This window comes from Biomphalaria glabrata, chromosome 2 (genome assembly GCF_947242115.1).
Source record: "Biomphalaria glabrata chromosome 2, xgBioGlab47.1, whole genome shotgun sequence".
NCBI lineage: Eukaryota > Metazoa > Mollusca > Gastropoda > Planorbidae > Biomphalaria > Biomphalaria glabrata.
Window position 1 is genome coordinate 32,512,405 of NC_074712.1, and position 21,093 is coordinate 32,533,497.

Sequence of the window (21,093 nt, forward strand, 5' to 3'; positions counted from 1 at the left end):
GAGATAAAACTGGTAACTATTTGAAAAAGTAGGTCAACCCAGCCCCGCCTTCCCCCCCCCCCCCCCCCCAAAAAAAAAAAGTTTGAAGGGCTAATTTTTTCAATGTCAGAATTTCGTAGAATAATTAGGCCTAATAGTTCTACAATACATGTATAATTTTTTTTTCTTGAGATTTGTTAAGTTTAATATGTTAAATGTATTTTTTTCCTGTTTTTTTTTTCGTTGCCTACACTACATTAGCTAAAAACAAACAAAAAACAACAACATTCCGCCGTTCAATATAACTAATGGTAACTAGCCATTCCGATTTCTCTTCTGCTGATCAAAAGTCTCGAGCGCCGTATCCAGCGGTCAAGCGGCTAACACTGGTCAGTTGTACCCCAACCCCTACACGCACCCACTCCCCATTCCAAGATTTTATCTGCTGACTCGCGGAATAGTTACGAGGCCCGGGAGACCATCCGTCTCGTTCGCGCCGCCAATTTTACGATGTAATCCAGCAGCATTCAATAAGCTCCCTTGATTACCCCGATATTACATACGTCATCTTTCTGAGCTCTCTTCTATCTAAACACAGAAAACTCAATTATCAGGCGCGTTCACGGTGTTCACAGGGAGACTGATTAATTCAAATTTAATTACTTCATACACAAGAAACAGGGGGCCATTGGGCGGAGGAAGTCCAGCCAATCTTACAGCGCATCGCCCTCAATCGAGACTTGTATTTCCATTTAGATGGGAGCTCTAAGGACGACGCCAAAACGTGGTAATTTGAGGGGGGAAAGCATGGACATTTTTCGGTGTCGATTGCTCGGCGATTTCGGGCGATTATGTAAATATTGTTGATCAAATAGCCTCTCCAGATTTCAGGAAACGGAATTCGAAACTGTCTCCCGAAAATGGATACGACCCCAATATTGCATAAATATTTTTTTTATACCTCAATCAATAAAAGCCAAATCGTTAACATCCTAACAAGCAGACGATGGCGCTAAAGATCAATAGCCAGATTTTTCTAGAAGTTGATATTTGCTCTTTTGTCGAGGACTGAAAGAGAAGACACGATAGATTAGTTTCAATGACTCTGCTGACTCTGTACATTTCATAAAACTGAATGGTGGGAGAAATAATGCGTACTTTTACAATAAAGTTAAAAGATAAAACTTCAAGAAGTAAAGTTTAATTCATAGCAGTTTGGCAAAGAATAATATCATACATGTTTTGTAGAAACGTGACAATGTTAAAACATTACAATTTATTTATCATGTCGACTATCAAAAATAACAGGCCTCTGTCAAGGGAAGGCATAAAACTATAACTTCATTACTTAAAAGATTTCGAGGAGCTTCATTCGGAAGGGATAATGGATGAATTATTCTAAGGCTCCTACATGTTTGACCCCCCCCCCTTTTTACCCTTTTCCAAACCATGCTGAAGGATATAGAACACAAAAAAAAACAAAACGATGTTAAACATTCATCTGGAGCAAGACTGCGGCAAGACTGTAAATTTAGTGAGAGGAAATCGTGTAGAACCTTTAGCCTTCAGGTATGTGGAGACAACATCTTCTTATCTTACAGACGTTACTTCAAACAAAAAAAAAAAAAAAAGATGATTACGTCCTACGCGTCATGCATCTAGTCATGATCTAAATTACCAATGACCTAAATTCTAAATTCTGCCAAGTTGCTGGTTTTCCTGGCTGGCTCAGGCAACCCATTCCATGCTCTAATAGCACTAGGAAAGAAGGAGCTTTTGTACTAATTTGTCCTAGCATATGGAACGAGGAATGTGCCTTTATCTTTGTGTCTTTCTGAGTATTTTATTAGATTTTCTTTTTGCATTTGAAGATTATAGTTCAGGGTTTTACCTATGTATGTATAATTGCTACTTTACTTTTGAGTCTTCTCTTCTGAAGGCTTTCTAACTTTAGTGATTTTAGTGTTTCTCTAGTCAAATGTGAAAATTCGTTTGTTATGAATCTCACTGCTCTATTTTGTGTCTGTTCCAGTTTCATAATATTTTCTTGAGGGGTCCCAAAAAGAGGATGCATATTCTGTTATTGGCCTAACCAATCATCAATGTCAAATAACATTTTAGTTTTATGTTCTTTTTTGATTTTAGAAATTTCTTTTAATAAACCCTAATGCTTTGTTTGATTTTTTTGATAATTCATCAATATGGAGATTCCATGACAGTTTTTCATTTATTATAACATCTAGATATTTTGCGTTTTTAGTCTGTGTTACTGGTTTACCATGAATAAGATAAGTGGAATTTATTTAAGTTTTTTTGTTACTCTTAATAACTGATATTTTTCAGGATGGAAAGACATTTATGTTATTCATCTTATTCTCTTTGTAAAATTTCTGTATCTTGTGTTGTTTTTATTGTTCTATATATTATGCAATCGTCTGCAAATAATCTGACTCTTGTTCCTGAACTAATGCAATTAGGTAAATCGTTAATGTAAATAAAAAATAGTGTTATAAACCTGGTGGTGGCACAGAGAGGGGTAGTGGTGTGTGTGTAGTCAGCCGACGCAAACCGCCCCAGGCCAGCGCTAGACGAGCGGTCAACCGTGACGAGCTACAACGGTCAGCCGAGTCGAGTGTCAACAGGACGGTTCGAGAAGGATCGCCGTCGTGAACAGAGCTCAGGAGTGTCACGAGAGTTGTAGTCATCTGACCACCTAGAAACGTCGAGCGGCGTTCTGTCCGGTTCGAGAAGGCCAGTAGGTACCCTATATAAGAGCGGAGGTGACGCAGTCAAGACGGTTCAGAGCCCGGTTCACTACAGTCCGGTCGACTACAGCACAGTTCAGCGGTGTGGTTCTGTACGGAGCATTACGACGGTTCAGTGCGGAGTACTGTCAAGTACAGTTGAGATGGCTGGCGTCTTGATCTTGGTCTGCGATCGAGTCCGACACAACGAGCCTAGTGTGTGAAGTCAGTCCTGAACAGTTGAACCCAGTGCAAGCCCGGAACGATACGGAGAGGCCAGTGCAAGAGTTGATACGGCGGAACGGTGTTATCGGAGAGATATTTGTACAGTGTACGTGTTGCCAATTGTACAGTATTGGCTGTTATTTATTCAACTATTAAAGTGTTATGTTACTTTGGAGCCCTGAGTTGTCAAGTTCTTTAAGTTGGTGGTGTATGGTGCAGTTTGCAGAGAGCCTGGATAGTGAGATTCGTAACAATAGTATTGAACCTAAGACTGTTCCTTGAGGTACACCTGAGTTTACTGTTATCGGTGTTGATTTAGAGACATTTATTATTAGAGTTTGTTCTCTCCCTATCAGAAAATCTTTAATCCACTGATGCAATGGACCATCAATGTCAAAATATTTTAATTTTTTAAGCAAACTATGGTGGTAAACTTTGTCAAAAGTCTAGGAAAAAAATCTAATAAGATAGCATCTATTAGCTCACTTTTATCTAAACCTTTTGAAAAATCATTAATTAGTCCTATTAGTTGTGTTTCACATGATCTATATTTCCTAAAGCCATGTTGGTATGAGGTGAGGACATTATGTTTGTCTAAGTGGTTTATGATGTTGCTACATATTATGTGTTCTAGGATTTTACATGTGATGCTGGTTAGTGATACTGGTCAGTAGTTTCCTGGGTCAGATTTTTCTCCTTTTTTAAATGGGGGGGGGGGATGACGTTAGCTTCTTTCCAGTCACTTGGTACTCTGCCCTGGTTAAGAGATGACTGAAAAAGTATTTTGAACACTGGTGCTAGCTCATTGCTTAGTTCTTTGAGTAGTCTAGCTGAAATACCATCAGGTCCAGATGCTTTATTTGGTTTAATATTTGCTAATAGTTTTTGGATCCCCTTTTTTTTGGAACTTCTATATCTCCTATGTTATCTACTTGGTTCAAATTAAGTAATATGTCTTTGTCTCCTGGGGCTGAGAAAGCTGATGGAAAGTATTTATTTAGTATACTAGCTTTAGTTTCATTATCATTTTGTCTTAAGTTATCTTCTCCTTTTAATGGTGCTACTCCAGTTTTTTCCATTTTCTTGGAGTTAATTAATGTATGGCATATGTTTTTGTTGTTATCCTTAGATATTACATTGTTTATGTATTCACTCTGCAGCAGTCTGCTTACTTTTTGGGTTAGGTGTTTAATTTTAATATACTATCTTATATAATATATCTTATATAATATCTTTCTCCTATCCATCAGTACTTGCATGTTTCAGTGTCTTGACAGTACGATGCTGACGTGTTTCAGGCTTGATTGCAGTAATGCTGATAATAAAGAATGATGGCATCACGAGGATGGTTGGTGTCCAGCAAAAGAAAACATATACTGAGCCTACTTGAGCATTTAGTAATAATGCTCTCAAATCCTCATTCCTTGGGGCAAGATGAAGGACAGGAAAGAATTGGTCAAGAAAATGCTATTAGAGACACTGACGGATCCGGCAGGGCCGATCGCCCCCCCCCCCCACTCGGCGGAAGAATTTTAGAATATAATTCACACAATTTGTATACGAATTTATTACTTATGTTAATAATATATACTAATTATTTATATTTCAACCTATTTTTAGATTATTTCGCCCCACCCCCCAACTCTAGTATGTTGTCCAATATAGTGGGGTCGGGAGGGGGTGATGGCATCAATCCCGCCCCCCCCCCCCATAAACTTTCTAGTGAGGGGATGGTCCAATTTATTTGTAGAAATCACAGCTTGCTAACAGAATCAATTAAATATCTATATGATTAAAACTTGTTATTGGTATTTTAACCGACCTCTATATCATGTCGTTCCCCTGTTGGGTGGGGAGGGGGAGCGAATACCTATACTTCCCTTCCAACCTAAACCCTTTGAGTGGGGGGGCGGTCTAACTTTTATGGAGAAATCATAGTTTGTGAACAAAATTAGTTGAATTAAAATATAAATTTTATATTATGTCACTCCCTTTCTTTTATTTTGACCGATTCAGTGGGGGATGGGGGGGGGGCGATTGCAAGTACTGCCCTCCCCACTCTAGCCCTCTGAGTGGGGGGGGCTGTCCTATTTTTATGGAGAAATCATAGTATGTGAACAAAATTAGTCGAATATCTATATAATATAAACTATATGCCGGGGGAGGCATTTCCCCCCCCCCCCCCAAAAAAAAAAACCCTCCCGAAAAAAATATATATCATGGGCGTAGCCAGGGTGTTTTTTTTTTGGGATGGGGCTTTTTTTTATCCCACCCACCCCCACCCCACGAGAAAAAAAATATTTATATGTATGTATGTGTGTGTGTGTACATAATCTTTATTACATTCTGACCCTTCATTCTTTCGGAAGACGTTTATTGTGCCCTAGAAAAGGTTCTTTCTGGTGTTAGTGTAAAAAATGTAGACTCCCCGCCATTGCCAGCAAGGAGGTCTGGGGGAGCGCTTGGAGCTCCTTCTGCGCGGGGCGGAGCCCCGCCGCCAAGCACTATTTCTGGTATTGAAAGCCAACAAAATGCACATTCTGAGGTATCTGCAGTGCATTTTCCTGCTATTAAAAGTTTTATTTCAAAAAGCTAATGTGCTATTCTTAGTGACTTAGACTCTCCCGCGCCGTTCGGCGCATTTGCCGTCATGGAGCCCCGCCTCTGGTGGAAATGTGTAACCTCTCTTGAATATGCTCTTGGAATTAGGTGACTGTAGTTTGCTTTAGATTTTATATCGAAAAGGGAAGTTTTATCGTCAAAATCATCTGTTGGGGGTTTTAAACTAAAAAATCTGTGAAGTTTTTTTGTTTTTTTTAATTCAAAACCCCATTTAGCTACGGTCATAGAATTTGGTAACTGTAGTTTGCGTTAGAATAATATTGACGATAGAGGTTTTCCACATCAAAACTCTCTGTAGGGGAATTTTAAACTCAAAACCATCTGGGGGGGGGGTTAAACTTTAAAAAAAAAGCCATCTGTATGAGAGGGGTTTAAACTCAAAACCCCTTCTTTGACTTGGCTACGAAATTTTAGTGTGTAATTTGCTTTTTTTTATATTGAAGAGGTATTTTTTAGCATCAAACCTCTCTGAAGGGGGGTTTAAACTCAAAACCCCTTTTGGCAACACTCATAGCATTTTGAGTGCGTAATTTGCTTTTTTTTTTCATTGAAGATGTATTTTTTAGCTTCAAACCCCGCTGGCGGTGGGTTTAAACTCAAAACTCTTTTGGCTACGCTCATTGATTTTAGATTTTTTTATATTAAAGAGGTATTTCTTATCTTCAAATCCACTGGAGGCGAGTTTAAACTCAAAAACCCTTTGACTACACTTATAGAATTTTGAGTGTATAATTTGCTTTGTTTTTAATATTAAAGAGGTATTTTTTTTACATTCAAACCCCGTTTAAACTCAAAACTGAATCAAAACTAATTTAGCAACGTTCATAACATTTTGAGTGCATACTTTACTTTTTTTTTTCATATTAAAGAGGTATTTATAGCTTCAAACCCCGCTGAATGAGGGTTTAAACTCAAAACTGAGTCAAAACCCATTTAGCTACGCTCATAAAAGTTTGAGTGCGTAATTTGCTTTATTTTTATATTGAAGAAGTATTTTTTTAGCTTCAAAGCCTACTGACGAAAAGGGGGGTTAAACTCAAAACCCTTGGCTATGCTCATAGAATTTTGAGTGTGTAATTTGCTTTTTTTTTTTTATATTGAAGAGGGGATTTTAAAATCAAAATCTTCCTTAACTGTGCTCTTGGAATATGAGGATAGTCGTTTGCATTTTCTTTTTGTTTTGTTTTATAGAAGAGGGGAATTTAACTGCAGAAACCCCTGGTAAGGGGGTTTAACTCAAAATCCCCAGGTAGGGGGTTTTAAACTCTAAAAACCCTGGTAGGGTGTTGTAAACTCAAACCCCCTGGTAGAGGGTTTTAAACTCAAAAACCCCTTGGCTGTGCTGGGACAAGTGATGGTTTGTTATTAAAATCTCACCTAAAATAAACAAATCAAAGCCAAAAATCAGTCACTAAATTCCGATCCCCCCTCCCTGGCTAAGCCCATGTTATATATATATATATATTTATATTATATATTATATATATATATATTTGCTGTACGCACGTTTATGCATAGGGTTAGGGTTTACTGGGCGTTAGGGTTAGGGTTTGGAAAAAATCCCCCCCCCCCACTCCAAAGTTCTGGATCCGCTAGTGGTGTCATGTGGCCAGCACAACTACCAACCGCCTTTACTTTTCCCCAATTGGTCGGCCGAGTGGGGGGGGGGGGGTCGATCGCCCCTACCGCCCCCCCCCCCCGGATCCACCAGTGCATGACACCCTCGTTAACCGTAGACTAGATTCCCAATATTCTGAGGCTCAACTCTAAGGACAATTATGAATGTAGAATGTAGAATATTCGTGTTACACAAATAACAAACTAGTGTTTAAGAGGGAAGACATATTAGGAACTCCATTTATTACGTAAACACAAGCGGTGTTGCACTGACGCGCTAGTGTGCAAATGTACATATATTACTATTATGTTACATCTCTCTTCTTTAATTTAGAAAATCTATTTATCAGAATAACTAACAAACTAGTCAACTAAAAAGTCTAATCAGTTCATCACAAATCAAGTCTCTTGGGTTTGTTAACTATTCTGCCTGAGCGTGTTACATAAGGTTCATTTGGTCTAGAGGTGTTAGAAGAAGCAGTGTGTAGTGGCGGCTCAAAATCTAGTGTAGTTTGTAATCTTGGACTCTCTAGATTTAGTGGTTCTGGTTGTTCTGAGATGTCATCTGGAAAGTCATAAATATTGTCAAATCTGTTTGCTTTCTCAGAAGACTTTCTGATGTGTATTCTGTTTCTTCTGTAGACCTTATTTCCACTTTTGACATTATACGATCTAGGCTTAGAATGCTTCGAAACTACTGTTCCTGGTTTCCACTCAGAATTAAGTTGCATTCTGACTGCCGTTCCGTTTTGTAGTGGATTATGACTCTTAACTCCTTTCCTCTTATCATAACAATGTTTCTCAGACTGTTTCTCGGAGTCAAAGTGTTTCTTCACCACCTTGAGATCTGGTGTCTTGGTAGGTATTAGCGGTTCTGACACATTTTGATTCTGTTGTTCAGCACACCTGCTACAATCCCTAACTGTCACTTCAATGTCTGCATTCATGCCTGGCCAATACATGACTTCTCTGGCTCTCTGCTTACACTTGACTATTCCTAAGTGAGACTTGTGAATCAGATTTAGCATGTATTTACGTAAGCTTGGTGGCATGACTATTCTCAGACCTTTGTATATAATACCATCCGAAGTTGATAACTGGTCTCTTGAATCCCAATACGGCCTGACTTCAATTGGAGTCTCGCTTCTTGTGTCTGGCCAACCAGTCATAATTACTTCCAGAAGCATTGAAAGTTCCTTGCTTGTACAGTCTTTAATTTCATTGTATTTCGAATCACTTACAGAGATCATATGCACTGAATCATCTGTAAATTCACATGTCTGTGTATCAGTATTTGGTAGATGTGCACGAGAAAGTGTATCGGAGATAAACATTTCCTTGCCTTTTCTGTAACAGACTTTCAGATCATACCACTGCAGTCTTATTAGCATCTTCTGTATTCTCATTGGTGCTGACAATAGAGGTTTCTTGAAGATTTGCTCCAGAGGTTTGTGATCATTATAAACTGTTACTTCTTTACCAAATATGTAGCAGTGAAATTTGCTTGTACTATACACAATTGAGAGCATTTCCTTCTCAATTTGAGCATATCTTGTTTCTATATCTGTGAGAGCTCTTGATGCGTATGCAATTATACGACCTTCCTGGAGTAATACTGCTCCCAGTCCATCTTTACTTGCATCACATTCTATCTCTACGTTCTTGTTGACATCATAATATGCTAAAACTGGAGGGTTTGTACAAAGATGTTTCAATTCTTTGAAACTCTTGTTTTGTTCATGATTCCATTGAAATTCTATATCATCTTTTAGAAGCTTTCGTATTGGAGCATCTGCTTGACTTAGATAAGGAATAAATTTTGCTAGGTACTGAATTAAACCTAGAAATCTTCTGATTCCATCTTTGTCTTGAGGAGCTGGCATGTCAATAATTGCCTTTATCTTTGCTGGATCTGGTTCTAAACCTTTCTCTGACAAGATATGGCCCATATAAGGTACTCTGTTTTGCCTTATCTTGCACTTGTCATAGTTCAGCTTTAGATTGTACTTCGTTGCTCTTTGCATGACTTGTTTCAAAATGTGATCATGATGCTCAACATCTCTACCAGCTACTAGAATGTCGTCTATGATGACATATGCTCCTTCAATTCCTTGAAGCATTTCATCCATAATTCTTTGGTAAATTTCTGGCGCTGATTTGATACCAAAAGGTAATCGTAACCATCTATATCTTCCCAGAGGTGTGTTGAAAGTTGTGAGAAATGAAGATTCTCTTTCAAGCTTTATTTGCATAAACCCTGACTTGGCATCGAGAACTGAGAATATCTTCGAATCTGGAATATTAGTGATCACATCTTCAATAGTTTTCATCGGGTGATGTTCCCTTCTGATTGCTTTATTGAGATCTTTTGGATCAATACATATTCTAACTTTGTCATTCCTGAACGAAACAACCATGGAGCTAACCCATTCAGTAGGTTCATGTACTGGAGTAATAAATCCATCAGCTTGCATTTCTTTAAGTTTTTCTTCAACTTTATTACGTAGTGATGCTGCTAAGCGACTTGGTGGATGGATAACTCCTTTAGCATTTTCCTGTAACTGAATCTTGTATTCTCCTGGCAGTGTTCCAGTTGTTTTCAGCATTTCAGGAAATTCTCTTTGTAACTCGTCTTCTGCCTTGGATTCTATGCTGTCTATCCGTTGTAGTAGTCCTAAACATTCTGCTGTGTCACCACTCAAAATGTTCTCTTGGCTAATGTCTACTACCTCAAACCTTGCTTTCACCTCTTGGATATTATTTTTCAAAGGTAGCACTACTGCTCCTAAAGTCTTAATAACATGATTAGAGTAAGACTTGAGCGACTTTGCTGAATAAGCAAGTTTTACTTTGTCTTTGAGCTTTTCAAACTCTGACTTGACAAGAATGTTACATCTTGCACCAGTGTCGATACGAAAAATTAATGTCTTGCCATGCACGACTAGTTTTACAGTCCACTTGTCTTCGACGACATTGATGTTCTCAATATTACCCTTTCTATACTGGCTACTTGCAGTGCTAACAGGTATAATATTTTCATCACTGTGACTGTCATCTTCTACTAGATTGACGTTGCGTCTTTTTCTGCACATTTGAAACCAGTGGTTTTTCTTCTTGCAGAAATTGCATGTGGTTCCTATTGCTGGACATTTTCCCTTTTCGTGGTTCTTGCCGCATTTACTACATAATTTATCTGAGTTGTCTTTAGACTTCTGCTTGAGTACATTGTGTGACCCTCTCTTGATCGCTAGAACTTCTTGGCCCCTAAACATTTTCACTTGGCTTTGCGACATCTCATATTGTTGTCCTATTTCTATAGCCTTGTTAAGGGTCAACTTCTGTCCCTGATCAAGAAGTCTTAATTGTACCTTTTCGTGTATGACTCCACTAATGATCAAATCAATAAGCATATCGTCTGGGTTGTCATACTCACAGTCCATAATGAGAAGCTTTAGGTCTTTAACAAAGTTATCAAAACTTTCTCCTTCTACCTGCTTTCTCTGATGTGCTCTAAATCTAGACACTCTTTTATTTTGTCTTGGCCTTATGTAGTCTTCTATTTTCTTTAATAGCAATTGCGGATCTCCCTCTTCACTATCAGTAATATTTAGAGTTTTGTAAACCTCACGGCCTTGCTGGCCTATCCACATTCCCAGCCATCCGGCTTTTTGTTTACTATCGGCACCAGCTAACGGTCCTTTGAAACAAAAGCTCACCTGCTGTTGAAACCTTAAAAACTCTTGATACAGATCTTTAGCATTCCAATTCAAGATTGGTTGCTCAAAATAAAAAGAAGCCATTATTAGATTAATAAAAACCTTTGTCTGGACAGCTTTTTAAGTTTTATTCTGACACCATGTAGAATATTCGTGTTACACAAATAACAAACTAGTGTTTAAGAGGGAAGACATATTAGGAACTCCATTTATTACGTAAACACAAGCGGTGTTGCACTGACGCGCTAGTGTGCAAATGTACATATATTACTATTATGTTACAAAGAAGTTGGTGATCTTTGTAAGAAATATATTTTTGTAACCGTTTGCTAAAAAAACACATAATAATAATTAGGCTTGTCTTCAAGTCCCAAGATCATTGGGAATGCAGTATTTCCCGTGGCTGCGCAGCCCCAACTGTGACCTACATATTTTGCCACACCCAGGGCAAGCATAAAAAAAGACATAAAATTTGTACAAAATAGCTAAATTGGCAACACTTCAAATGACATTATATATATATATATATATATAGGTCTGTGGGCTCAAATTTACTCACTCTTACGCGATAAAAGATTACAAACATAGATCTAGATTTGGATCTACTATAAGAAAGACTACACACAGACCTTCATATTAGACTATAACTAGACTATTATTATAGATCTACGTGGCCATTGAGACACTTGAGTTAGAGTTAGACTTTACTCTTTAGACGCAAGCCTAAACATCTAGTCTAGTTTACTTGTCTTTTATCATTAAACCAGATTTTCAGTGTCCAGATTCTAGTGTCTTAGCAGTCTAGACTCAAGATCTAGATCTATATTATAGTAGCTAATTAGTAGTAGTTACTAGCTAGTATCAATCAATGCTATGCTATCATCTAGTCTAGAATCTACTGTCTAGATCTAGTACTAGACTAGTAATGTTACTTAATGTACTACCGTGATGTAGATCTAACTGTTACTGTAACAATACTAGATATATAGTAGCTTCTTATATTAGGCACAGCTCATCGAATTCTCCTTTAAGAAACACGTCGCTTTTTTTGTTTATAATTAATTTATTTTTATGTTTGGAGCTAAAAACGACGTTTCGGGACAGTGCATGTCCAATTTTAGATAAGTTCCTGTATTTTTGTTCCGCTTTTCCAAAGCAGATGGCAGTTTTTTAGATTCTCTGTAACCAAATATGTAAAGCTATTGTTTTAACCTCCCCTGGCAATTCATACCCATATAAGGGATTAAGGCTATATTATTAGCCTGTTTCAACTTTTTGATCGTAGGCTGATGGATATATCAAAAAAAGGTTCCAAACATCTTTAGAAAGACATTTCAATCACATTTATTCCATAAGCTGTTAAAAGTTAAATAAAATTAAAAAAGGAGGTGTTTCAACATTAATAATGAATTTAACACATTCTCCTATAGTGCACAAGGCAAAATCGTAATAAGAAATATTACTGGGATTAATAAATCATATGATTTTTTCAATGAATAAACGTGACCTAGATCGAGATATATATAATATATAATTTATGAATGAAAGAAAAAGTGTGGGCTGCTAATTTGAAGCCAGAGACCATGCCCACTGCAGGTGATCACGCCAGGCGAGTGCTGGTGGTGAGGAGAGGTATACACTAAGCGTGTAGTGTCACAACCTATCATACAGGCAGTGGAGGGAAGGGGGAGAGAGTCATGAAAAGAATTATAAGCATCTATGGGAGGGAGGGGATGTTAAGGTGTAACAAAACGAACATCCAAATTATGAAAAGAAGAGGGTCCTTGGATGTGAAATAAAAAGAAAGAGAGAATACATGTAGCCTAGTTGAAAATATCATGTTTATTAAATTATGATATATAATTTTTAGATCTATAATTTATAGAGATTTATTTCTGTCTGTTTCTACACATATATTATATAGGTAGGCATATATAAATAAATAAACTATAAAAACGATATATATATATATATATATATATTGTTACGAATCTCCCTATCCAGGCTCGCTGCAAATGGTACCAAACGACACCTTCAACTTAAAGAACTTGACAACTCTGGGCTTCAAAGTAACGTAATAGTTTAATGTCAATAAATAGCAGCCAACACTGTACAATTGGCAGCACGTAACACAAGACTGTACAAATATCTCTCCGCCGTATCCACTCTTGCACTGGTCTCTCTGTCTCGTCTCGGACTTGTACTGAGCCGTTGTAACGAACTGTAGATCGGGAAGTTGTGACTGACTGGTCTCTGATACCTTCGCTCTTTATATAGGGTCCCTACTGGCCTTCTCGAATCGGACAGAACGTCGCTCGACCATTCTGGGTGGTCAGATGACTACAATTCTCGTGACGCTCCTGAGCTGTGTTCACGACGCCGATCCTTCCCGAACCGTCATGTTGAAACTCGTCTCGGCTGACCGTCGTAACTCGTCACGCTCGACCGCTCATCTAGCGCTGGCCTGGGGCGATTGGCGTTGGCTGACTACACACACACACACCACCCCCATCTGTGCCACCACCAGGTTTATAACAATATATATATATAGAGAGAGAGAGATAGAGGCAATATACTATAAATACATATTGGAGAAGTGAATCTACTTCTTTTAATACAATCTAAATAATTTATTAGCAATAACATAGTGGTGTTTCTTAACGGTGCTTGATGTGCGCTAAAGGAGAAAGCACAAAAAATGTGTTATTATAGGAGCATGAAGTGACCTGATTTATTTTAAAATAAAATCTTGACTATGAGTGGTAAATTCAAAGAAACTGAGCTATTTTTTATAGTCCTTTAGTTGCAGAATAAGAAACTGCTTTCAGTTTTTTTTGTAAGTTAAACCGTCACCAAATAAAAAAATAAAATAAAAATGTGACCTAGTTCCCAAATACGGTGTGCCTAATATAAGAATCTACTATATATTATACTAACATTATCTGGAGAAAAAAGAAATCATTATGATTATAGTTATAGATCTACGTCTACATTCATTGTACATGATTATGATATTTATATTATAAATATTATATAATTATAATGAAATAATACTAATACTATATACTTAGTACTAAGACTAAGTAATAGTGACCAGTGTCATTATATTTTATATTATTATAATTATAGTTACTCTAGCTAGTCTAAGATACTTAGATTACTAGATCAAGAATAATCTAGATTCTAATTCTAGATCATCCGAGATCAGATGTCTAGTTTGTAACTAAGATAGTAACTATAAAATATGTATTTTTGGTAGTATTTTTTTTATCTAGCTAGGTGTTGATCTAGAACACTAGATCTAGTCTCTAAGAAATACAATATATATATATATATATATATATATATATATATATATAATGCAATTTATATATAAATATTATTATAGAATTATACTTATATATAATAGATCTAATCTATAGACTTTTATATTCAGTAAACTAATAGTTACATAGATCTTGTATCTAGAATTTGATTTGTTGATTTGAGGCACATCGGCACAAGTATCTAGAATAAGAATTTTAAGAAACCCCTTTTAGACTTTGTGGTCTATAGAAGGCATAGGGCAGATGATGTAAAGGTCATCTAATTCTGTGGCCTACGGTTAACGAGGATGTCATGTGGCCAGCATTTAGAGCTGGGTGAACTCAGAGGTGCCCTAAGTTCCCAAAATTAAAAATCCCTGTCTTCACCAGGATTGTTACCCAGGACCCCTGGTTCAGAAGCCAAGCGCTCCTTAGACAAATAAACATGATGGAAATTATTTAAACTCATCTATAAGTTAAAAATCTATTCAGACTAATTCTAGATAAGTTAAAGACTAATAGTTCAATCCTTGGGAAAAATACTGTATTTAAATTAAGGGAATAATAAAAATGTACAATGTGGTACAATGCCTAATCTCTGTAATAAGCCATATAAACCAATGGCCACATTAAAAAATGATTATCTTCCTTAAAGATTTTTAACCCCAAACAGGAACTTTGAAAAAATGTAATACTTTGAGACTGATAATAAAAAAAATATTTTTATTGTTTTAGCAAACGTAATTTCTGAACTGTGATGGTTAAAATTTTGGCTAATGGGGATATTGTTCCCGACAATGATCCTAGGGTAACACAAAATAGGGCTCAACAACGGAACAATACTCAGGTAATTTCAGTTCTCATTGAAATGATGTAAAACCATCTTTTATAATGATTAAATGATTGCTTTAACAGCATTACTCTTGTAGTAATAAATCTTACGCCTCCTCTAATCAAAGGTTTGTACTTTGCAATGTTTTCTTAACAGATGTCTATTGGTACAAATACTGATACTGTCCTAAGGTTAAATAGCAGTCTTAGTTTAATTTTCTTATTTGATAGGTAAACCTTTCTTTTAATAAACAGCAGGTTTTTGTTTGAAACAAATATTTTGAGTCAATAATGGGATTGCAGGATACTCAGTAACTTTGTATATTTATAAAAGAACTAGGCCTAAAACTGTTTCTTGTGTAACTACTTGTTTTCAATTAGTGGTATAGATTTTTAGCTTTTATAGTCACAGTTAAAGTCTACTAATTAGGTATCATATTATTATGTAAACCTTTTAAAAAAAAAAAAAAAATCAAAATAATTTTAAACTTATTACTAGAGTGATGGGATTGGGTTAAAATAATTTTAAAAGGCTATAACTTCTTTCTAAAAAAAAGAGTTATAGGTAGTCTGAAAAGTATTTGTTAACAAAGCTAAGACAGAGGGGAGGGGGATATTGATAGAAATTGAGAAGTAATGAAAATAAAATAATTAGGGAATAATTTATCTGTATAAACTTCTGGTGGCTGTTTTTTAAGGTTGGTTATAAATATTTAGCATTTTCTTCTTTCTTTTTTTAGCTAATGATAAGGCAGTTGCTGTAGATTTTGTATAAAAGAAAAGGTTAAATAATATTGAATGGCATAACAATGTTTTTATTTTGTCTATTTAATTTACAGGGAGGCTTTCATTCAGCAGGGGTAAATCAAGATAATCACATACCTCAACAAGTTAGTTTATTTCAGATCTTAAATCAACGACTATTGGGTTTTGGAATACCTCGCTGGAATATGGGAAACATAGTGATTGAACCAATAGTTCTTGTGGGATTTTTAATTGCTCTATTGCTTTTTGGATTTCCTGGGTTGATTTTCGGAGCTTTACTTTTTGCTGTTTGCAGTTGGAGTCAGAATGGTGCACCTGATTTTATTTCCAATTTTTTTGGAAGCAATGAAAATCCAGGCAGAGATAACAGAAATAGGGGAAGAGCTGGTGGTGGTTATAGATTAGGCAGATAAAATGTATATACATACTCTTAGTATTTAGTGACTTAAGTTATATATTGTGCATTTGAGTATAGTAAAAGTTACTTTTTTTTTAAATATCTCAAATATACAGTACTAAAGTTAAGGAGTTCTTTGGATTTGTGTAGAAAACATTTTACACTGAGTACTTCAAATTTGTGAGTCACTGTTTTACTAGAGTGTATAAACAACATAATGAAACAAATGTATGTAATACAATTTACATTTATCTTTACTACTGGTACTGGTATATGCAAATATGTATATGTGTAAATTTTAATGATTTCTGTAGATGGGTTATGTTTGACCTCTCAGTGAAAAGGGTATATTTTTTTTTATATGAGATTCTATTTAAAGGTGACAATGAAGTGAAAGGTTGATGTATCATTACATCATCCATTAACAATAATCCTCTTTTTGTGCCACTTATTTCCCACAAGAGTGTACATTCCTATCTTTGGTTTACTTTATACATTAAAACATATCTTTATTTCACATCATTTTTTTTCTACAAATGTTAATCATTTTTCATATGCCAAGTCATTCTTTGTATGTTATGAATGCAAAAGACAACTTTTTCTTAGTGAATTTTATTTATTATTATTGAAAATTGTGACTTGTCTTTTAGTTGCACATTAATAAAAAATATTTTACAGATAATATACCGGGTATCTGTATATGCATGAAATGTAACAATATTTTAGTGGGATATGTGGCTGAGTGGTAAAAACCAATTGGTAGCCTATCAAGGGGGCTTAAGTTTCCTGTAAAGGTAGCCTAGAAACCTCCAAGAGCCCCTCTTCCCCACATGGTTCTACAAAGGAGATTGGACCTGAGCCTGCCTATAGTATGAAAATTACACTGTACAAATGTATGGTAATTAAAAACATATAATATTACAGTATGTTTCGAAATATATTTGTTGAAAAGAAATTTCCTAATTTTCATGATGATGTTACATAATTGTACTAAAATGTGTTCTATCTTGCTCTTTTACTTGCACTTGTTACTTTATGAACAAATTCATTTGTCTTCAATATTGTTATTATCCTAAGCATAAATATCTAAACATAAAATTAAGAATAAAGAAAATATTTCAATAAACTTTATTTTGCATTTTTATCCTTATTTCGTATATTCTTATTATATGTTTTAAATGGCTGTCATAAGAGCTTGTCCAGTGCTCCATACTTGGAAGGGGCAGCTCATGTCCATAAAGTGACCACTTGTCCAATAAATATTCTATAGACCTTTCAGAGCTGTGCAAGAAAACAAAATTGAAGACAAAGTCATTAGCCTTCACTTTTACACTATAAATACAATAGAATACAGTTAAAATTAGAAACATGCTTGTAACAAATATTGTTTGGATAATTGGACCAATATGATTGCAGTGTATTCAAATTCTAAGGTCATGAGTGTGTAAATAAACTTAAAAAGAATCCAATAAGGTAATTTAATAAAAATATATATATATATATATATATACATGGTACCTCCTTTCCTGGTAGGCACACCAGACGTTTGCATTGGGACATCGATGCAGAATGAAAGACATGGTCATGATTACATCTTCAAAATCTAACAGTCAAGAAAAAGTAAAGCAAAATAAGATTTATGACACTGCCCTTTTACCACATAGTGTCATGGTCTCTGACATAAAGAGTGTAAAAGAAACAGGACCTCCAGGTCTCAAACTTTGACTTAATAATTTGCTGCTTTTTTTTTTAATAAGGGAATATGTAACTGCCAAAATATTCAGTATTGTATTTATGGGTCCCTTTAGTTCCTGGATATTTGCCGGGGTGGGAGAAAAAAAAACACTCATGGATCCTATTTTAAAAAACATAAAGATTCAAATAACTTCTAATTATGTTATGATAGATCAATATTTAAAAAAAAAAAAAAAATATATACCGGTACAATGTATGTTAATAGTAAGTAAAGTTCCCCTTTCAGACCTTGCAATCTATAGGGTAGATGATGTTAAGGTCATCTGTTTCTTTAGCCATCAGTTAATGACCAACCTTCTTTACTTTCCCAGACAAAAGTCAGGTACCCATTAGAGTTGGGTGGATCATATAAATCCAGCAATTCAAAATACCAGTCAACCCAGGACCCCAGGTTCAGAAACCAAGTGCTTAACCATTCAGCTGCAGTGCCTTCTATATATGAAGACTAAATATTACCTTTTGAATGATAAAAACAGTCTGAAGCCAAAATAAGATCAATAGGTGGTAGCTGTGTAAGTGTTGGTGTTACTTCTCCCCAAGTGATTCCACAGACAGTCACATTCTTCAATCCATTCAGTTCAGCACTTTTTCTACACAGGTCCAAACTTAAAGGCTTTGTATTGCTATCACTCAGAATAACATTGGCTCCACACTTGGCTGCTACAATGCCAGGTAAACCTGTACCAGCTCCAATCTAATGAAAGAAATTTAATTTTGAGAAAAACTGTCTGTTACAAACTAAGAGAACAACTATTAACTTGAAAATAAACAAAAAGCATTAAAAAAAAAAATATATAAATATATGCTTACCTCCAAAATGCTCTGTGTTCTAACCAAATCTTTATTCTGCCACACATACTGAGCAAGTATTGGTGCACAAGGCCAAATATATGTTCCATAATCAGCACCTGGGAGCTGAAACATGTCCTTAATCATATAACATATAATCATATAATATTGTGTATACTATAATTGATACAATAAATGAAAGAATATACTTGAATGATAAATGCAGTTGTGCCACTCCGTAACAGCAGGGAAAAGGATGTACATGGCTATGGTGTGATAGTTTAAATAACAAGCCTGAAATTTTAGTTATGCTTGCATATGCCAGAAAGAATCAGTATATTTTGGGAGATAGGCAGTTAGCCACTCAGAATTTAAAAAAAAAGGGGAGGGGGGGGGGGAACACACAAAAAAACACTAATCCAGAAAAGCAAAACTCAAATGAAGTTGGAAGACCACCTATTAGTGCATAAAGTGCAAAATGTCCATTGAAAAAAAAGTCCAATCGCTAATCATCCATATCAAATACATAGTAAGTGACTTTTAACCAGCTGGTCATCAACATGAGTTCAACATCACTATTTCAAGCATACAGGATATAGTGATGTTTGTAAAAAATGTTTGTAAAATGTTTTACATGTTTCGGATGTTCCTTCAGAGTTGAAGATAGTTTACTTCCTAGTCCAAACCTCCTGCAGGACAACGGGGGATGGCAGCGGGCAGGGTTTGAACCCTCGACCGTCGATAAATCCGAACGACAGTCCAGCGCGCAAACCGCACGACCAGGCAGCCATGTAATCAACCCAAGTCAATAAACATCATAAAACTGGGGGGGTGATACCATCTTTTGAAATCGAATTAGAACTTACTTTCTAAGGCAATTAGGAGTCATAATAATAATGACATGTCTTTGAGTCCAAAGATTAAGCTATGTACGACCAATTTGGGAGCAACATATTTCGCCTAGACACAGTTTAATCTTGTCTGATGCTGGTTGATTACGTTTTCCATTATGTCATTTAGATCTAGATTAAGTTGGGTTTTTTTTAATTGTCTTGTCTTTGTGACTTTGAAGTCTCAAATGTCCATCTTGAATCTAGATAGTCTACACTTTTGTGCTAGTCTTACTGTGTCTTAGTTAACTTTGTAAAGGATTGAAGGGACATGCTAGACTAGATCTAAAATAACTAAGCCTTATTATTATTTGTATATTATAGCCAGGACTAGGAAAGTGACCCAAGACAAGTCAAGAATACCGGTACTGTTTTTAGTTAAGTATAAATTCCCCAGTTTATGTGCTCAGTATAGATAGACACTCATACTGATACTTTTACTGATGTTGCCCATCTGGAATGGATCATTGGTTACCTCTAATATTTTAATGGTGACTTGATGTTCATCTTTTTTTGAAGAATCGGAAAAAGTGAACTCTTTATAATTATCTAAACTAGAAGATCTAGATTTAAGTATTTCATTCATCATTTATCATTATGACTATCCTTTATCATTCCATGTGCCAAAAACTCAAACTCATTTCACTAGATAAGATCAAGATGGATCTATAATATTCTAGAGAGTCTTGACATCTACTCAGTTAACTCAGTCTACTCCTACAAAATCTAGAATTCTAGATTAGATCTAGAATTATTTAATCTAGTCTAGAATAGTCTAGATAGTATGATATATATAGATCTAGACTCTAGACCTATTTACTAATTTAGATCTGTCTATTACTTGGTGGATCAATGAAGTTGATACGATTGGTTAGAGCTGCCGGATCTAGACTGCTAGATAGGAACTATATCTAGGGCTAGGCTAGTAGATCTAGAATCTAGTAGTAGTAGTAACTTCAGAACACTTCAGTAAAAGTAATTTTTCTGGTAATATTATATTATATATAATTATATAGTCACATAAATACTAGTCTAGATCATCTTAGATTAGTCTACTTCTAGATCTAGTCTAGTAACGCGAGATCGCTTAAGTATATATCTAGATCTAGATCTAGTTCCATGCTCTCACTACTTAGATCTAAATCTTAATGCTATCACGTCCTGTCATATTATCAGCAATAACAACAAATGCAGACATAATTAAACGATAACATTCAATGTAGCTAAGGGAGGCCATCCCGATAATTTAAAGTTGCAAATAATCATAACGTTTTTTCCCTTTTACGACACAGCTGTATTAACATTAAAATATTTGGGTTAGGCAGTGTTCGTTTAAAACGTTGACTAGATTAAGCGTTTGAAGGATTTTGTTTCATAGTCTATAATATATAATAAAGTAAATAATGTAGAATAGAGCTACATTCTATATCCTGTTTAATTGTGGAAAGAGTTGTCATT

The 21,093-nt window shown here is 35.6% G+C and overlaps 2 protein-coding genes across 4 annotated transcripts; one reads left to right on the top strand and one right to left on the bottom strand.

The window, feature by feature from the left end:
- Positions 1 to 14,943: 14,943 nt before the first annotated feature.
- LOC106063453 (protein FAM241B-like) lies at positions 14,944 to 16,295 on the top strand. Its single transcript, XM_013221819.2, has 2 exons — positions 14,944 to 15,055; positions 15,879 to 16,295. Exons 1-2 carry the CDS (start codon positions 14,966 to 14,968, stop codon positions 16,215 to 16,217), a joined length of 429 nt encoding a protein of 142 aa, XP_013077273.1. The 5' UTR covers positions 14,944 to 14,965; the 3' UTR covers positions 16,218 to 16,295.
- Positions 16,296 to 16,792: 497 nt separating this feature from the next.
- LOC106063452 (histone-arginine methyltransferase METTL23-like) lies at positions 16,793 to 20,648 on the bottom strand. 3 transcript variants are annotated; one of them, XM_056020110.1, is made up of 5 exons: positions 20,111 to 20,646; positions 18,767 to 18,883; positions 18,413 to 18,650; positions 17,720 to 17,804; positions 16,793 to 17,482 (listed from the first exon to the last, which is right to left on the bottom strand). In XM_056020110.1, the coding sequence occupies exons 1-5, from the start codon at positions 20,222 to 20,224 to the stop codon at positions 17,320 to 17,322; spliced, it is 717 nt and encodes a 238-aa protein (XP_055876085.1). In that variant the 5' UTR covers positions 20,225 to 20,646; the 3' UTR covers positions 16,793 to 17,319. The 3 variants fall into 3 exon arrangements, with proteins under 3 accessions (XP_055876085.1, XP_013077269.1, XP_055876086.1); XM_013221815.2 differs by having other exon boundaries at positions 18,767 to 18,871; positions 20,111 to 20,643; XM_056020111.1 differs by lacking the exon at positions 17,720 to 17,804 and having other exon boundaries at positions 17,316 to 17,482; positions 20,111 to 20,648.
- Positions 20,649 to 21,093: the final 445 nt, after the last annotated feature.

Excerpts from the sequence above, each read along its gene's own strand:
- LOC106063453 (XM_013221819.2), top strand. The coding sequence starts at position 14,966 with ATGGTTAAAATTTTGGCTAATGGGGATATTGTTCCCGACAATGATCCT. Across the intron at positions 15,056-15,878 it reads AACAACGGAACAATACTCAG|GGAGGCTTTCATTCAGCAGG; the intron begins GTAATTTCAGTT and ends TTTAATTTACAG.
- LOC106063452 (XM_056020110.1), bottom strand. The coding sequence starts at position 20,224 with ATGATGAATGAAATACTTAAATCTAGATCTTCTAGTTTAGATAATTAT. Across the intron at positions 18,651-18,766 it reads GAACACAGAGCATTTTGGAG|ATTGGAGCTGGTACAGGTTT; the intron begins GTAAGCATATAT and ends TTCTTTCATTAG. Across the intron at positions 17,483-17,719 it reads TGTGCCTACCAGGAAAGGAG|CTCTGAAAGGTCTATAGAAT; the intron begins GTACCATGTATA and ends TTTCTTGCACAG.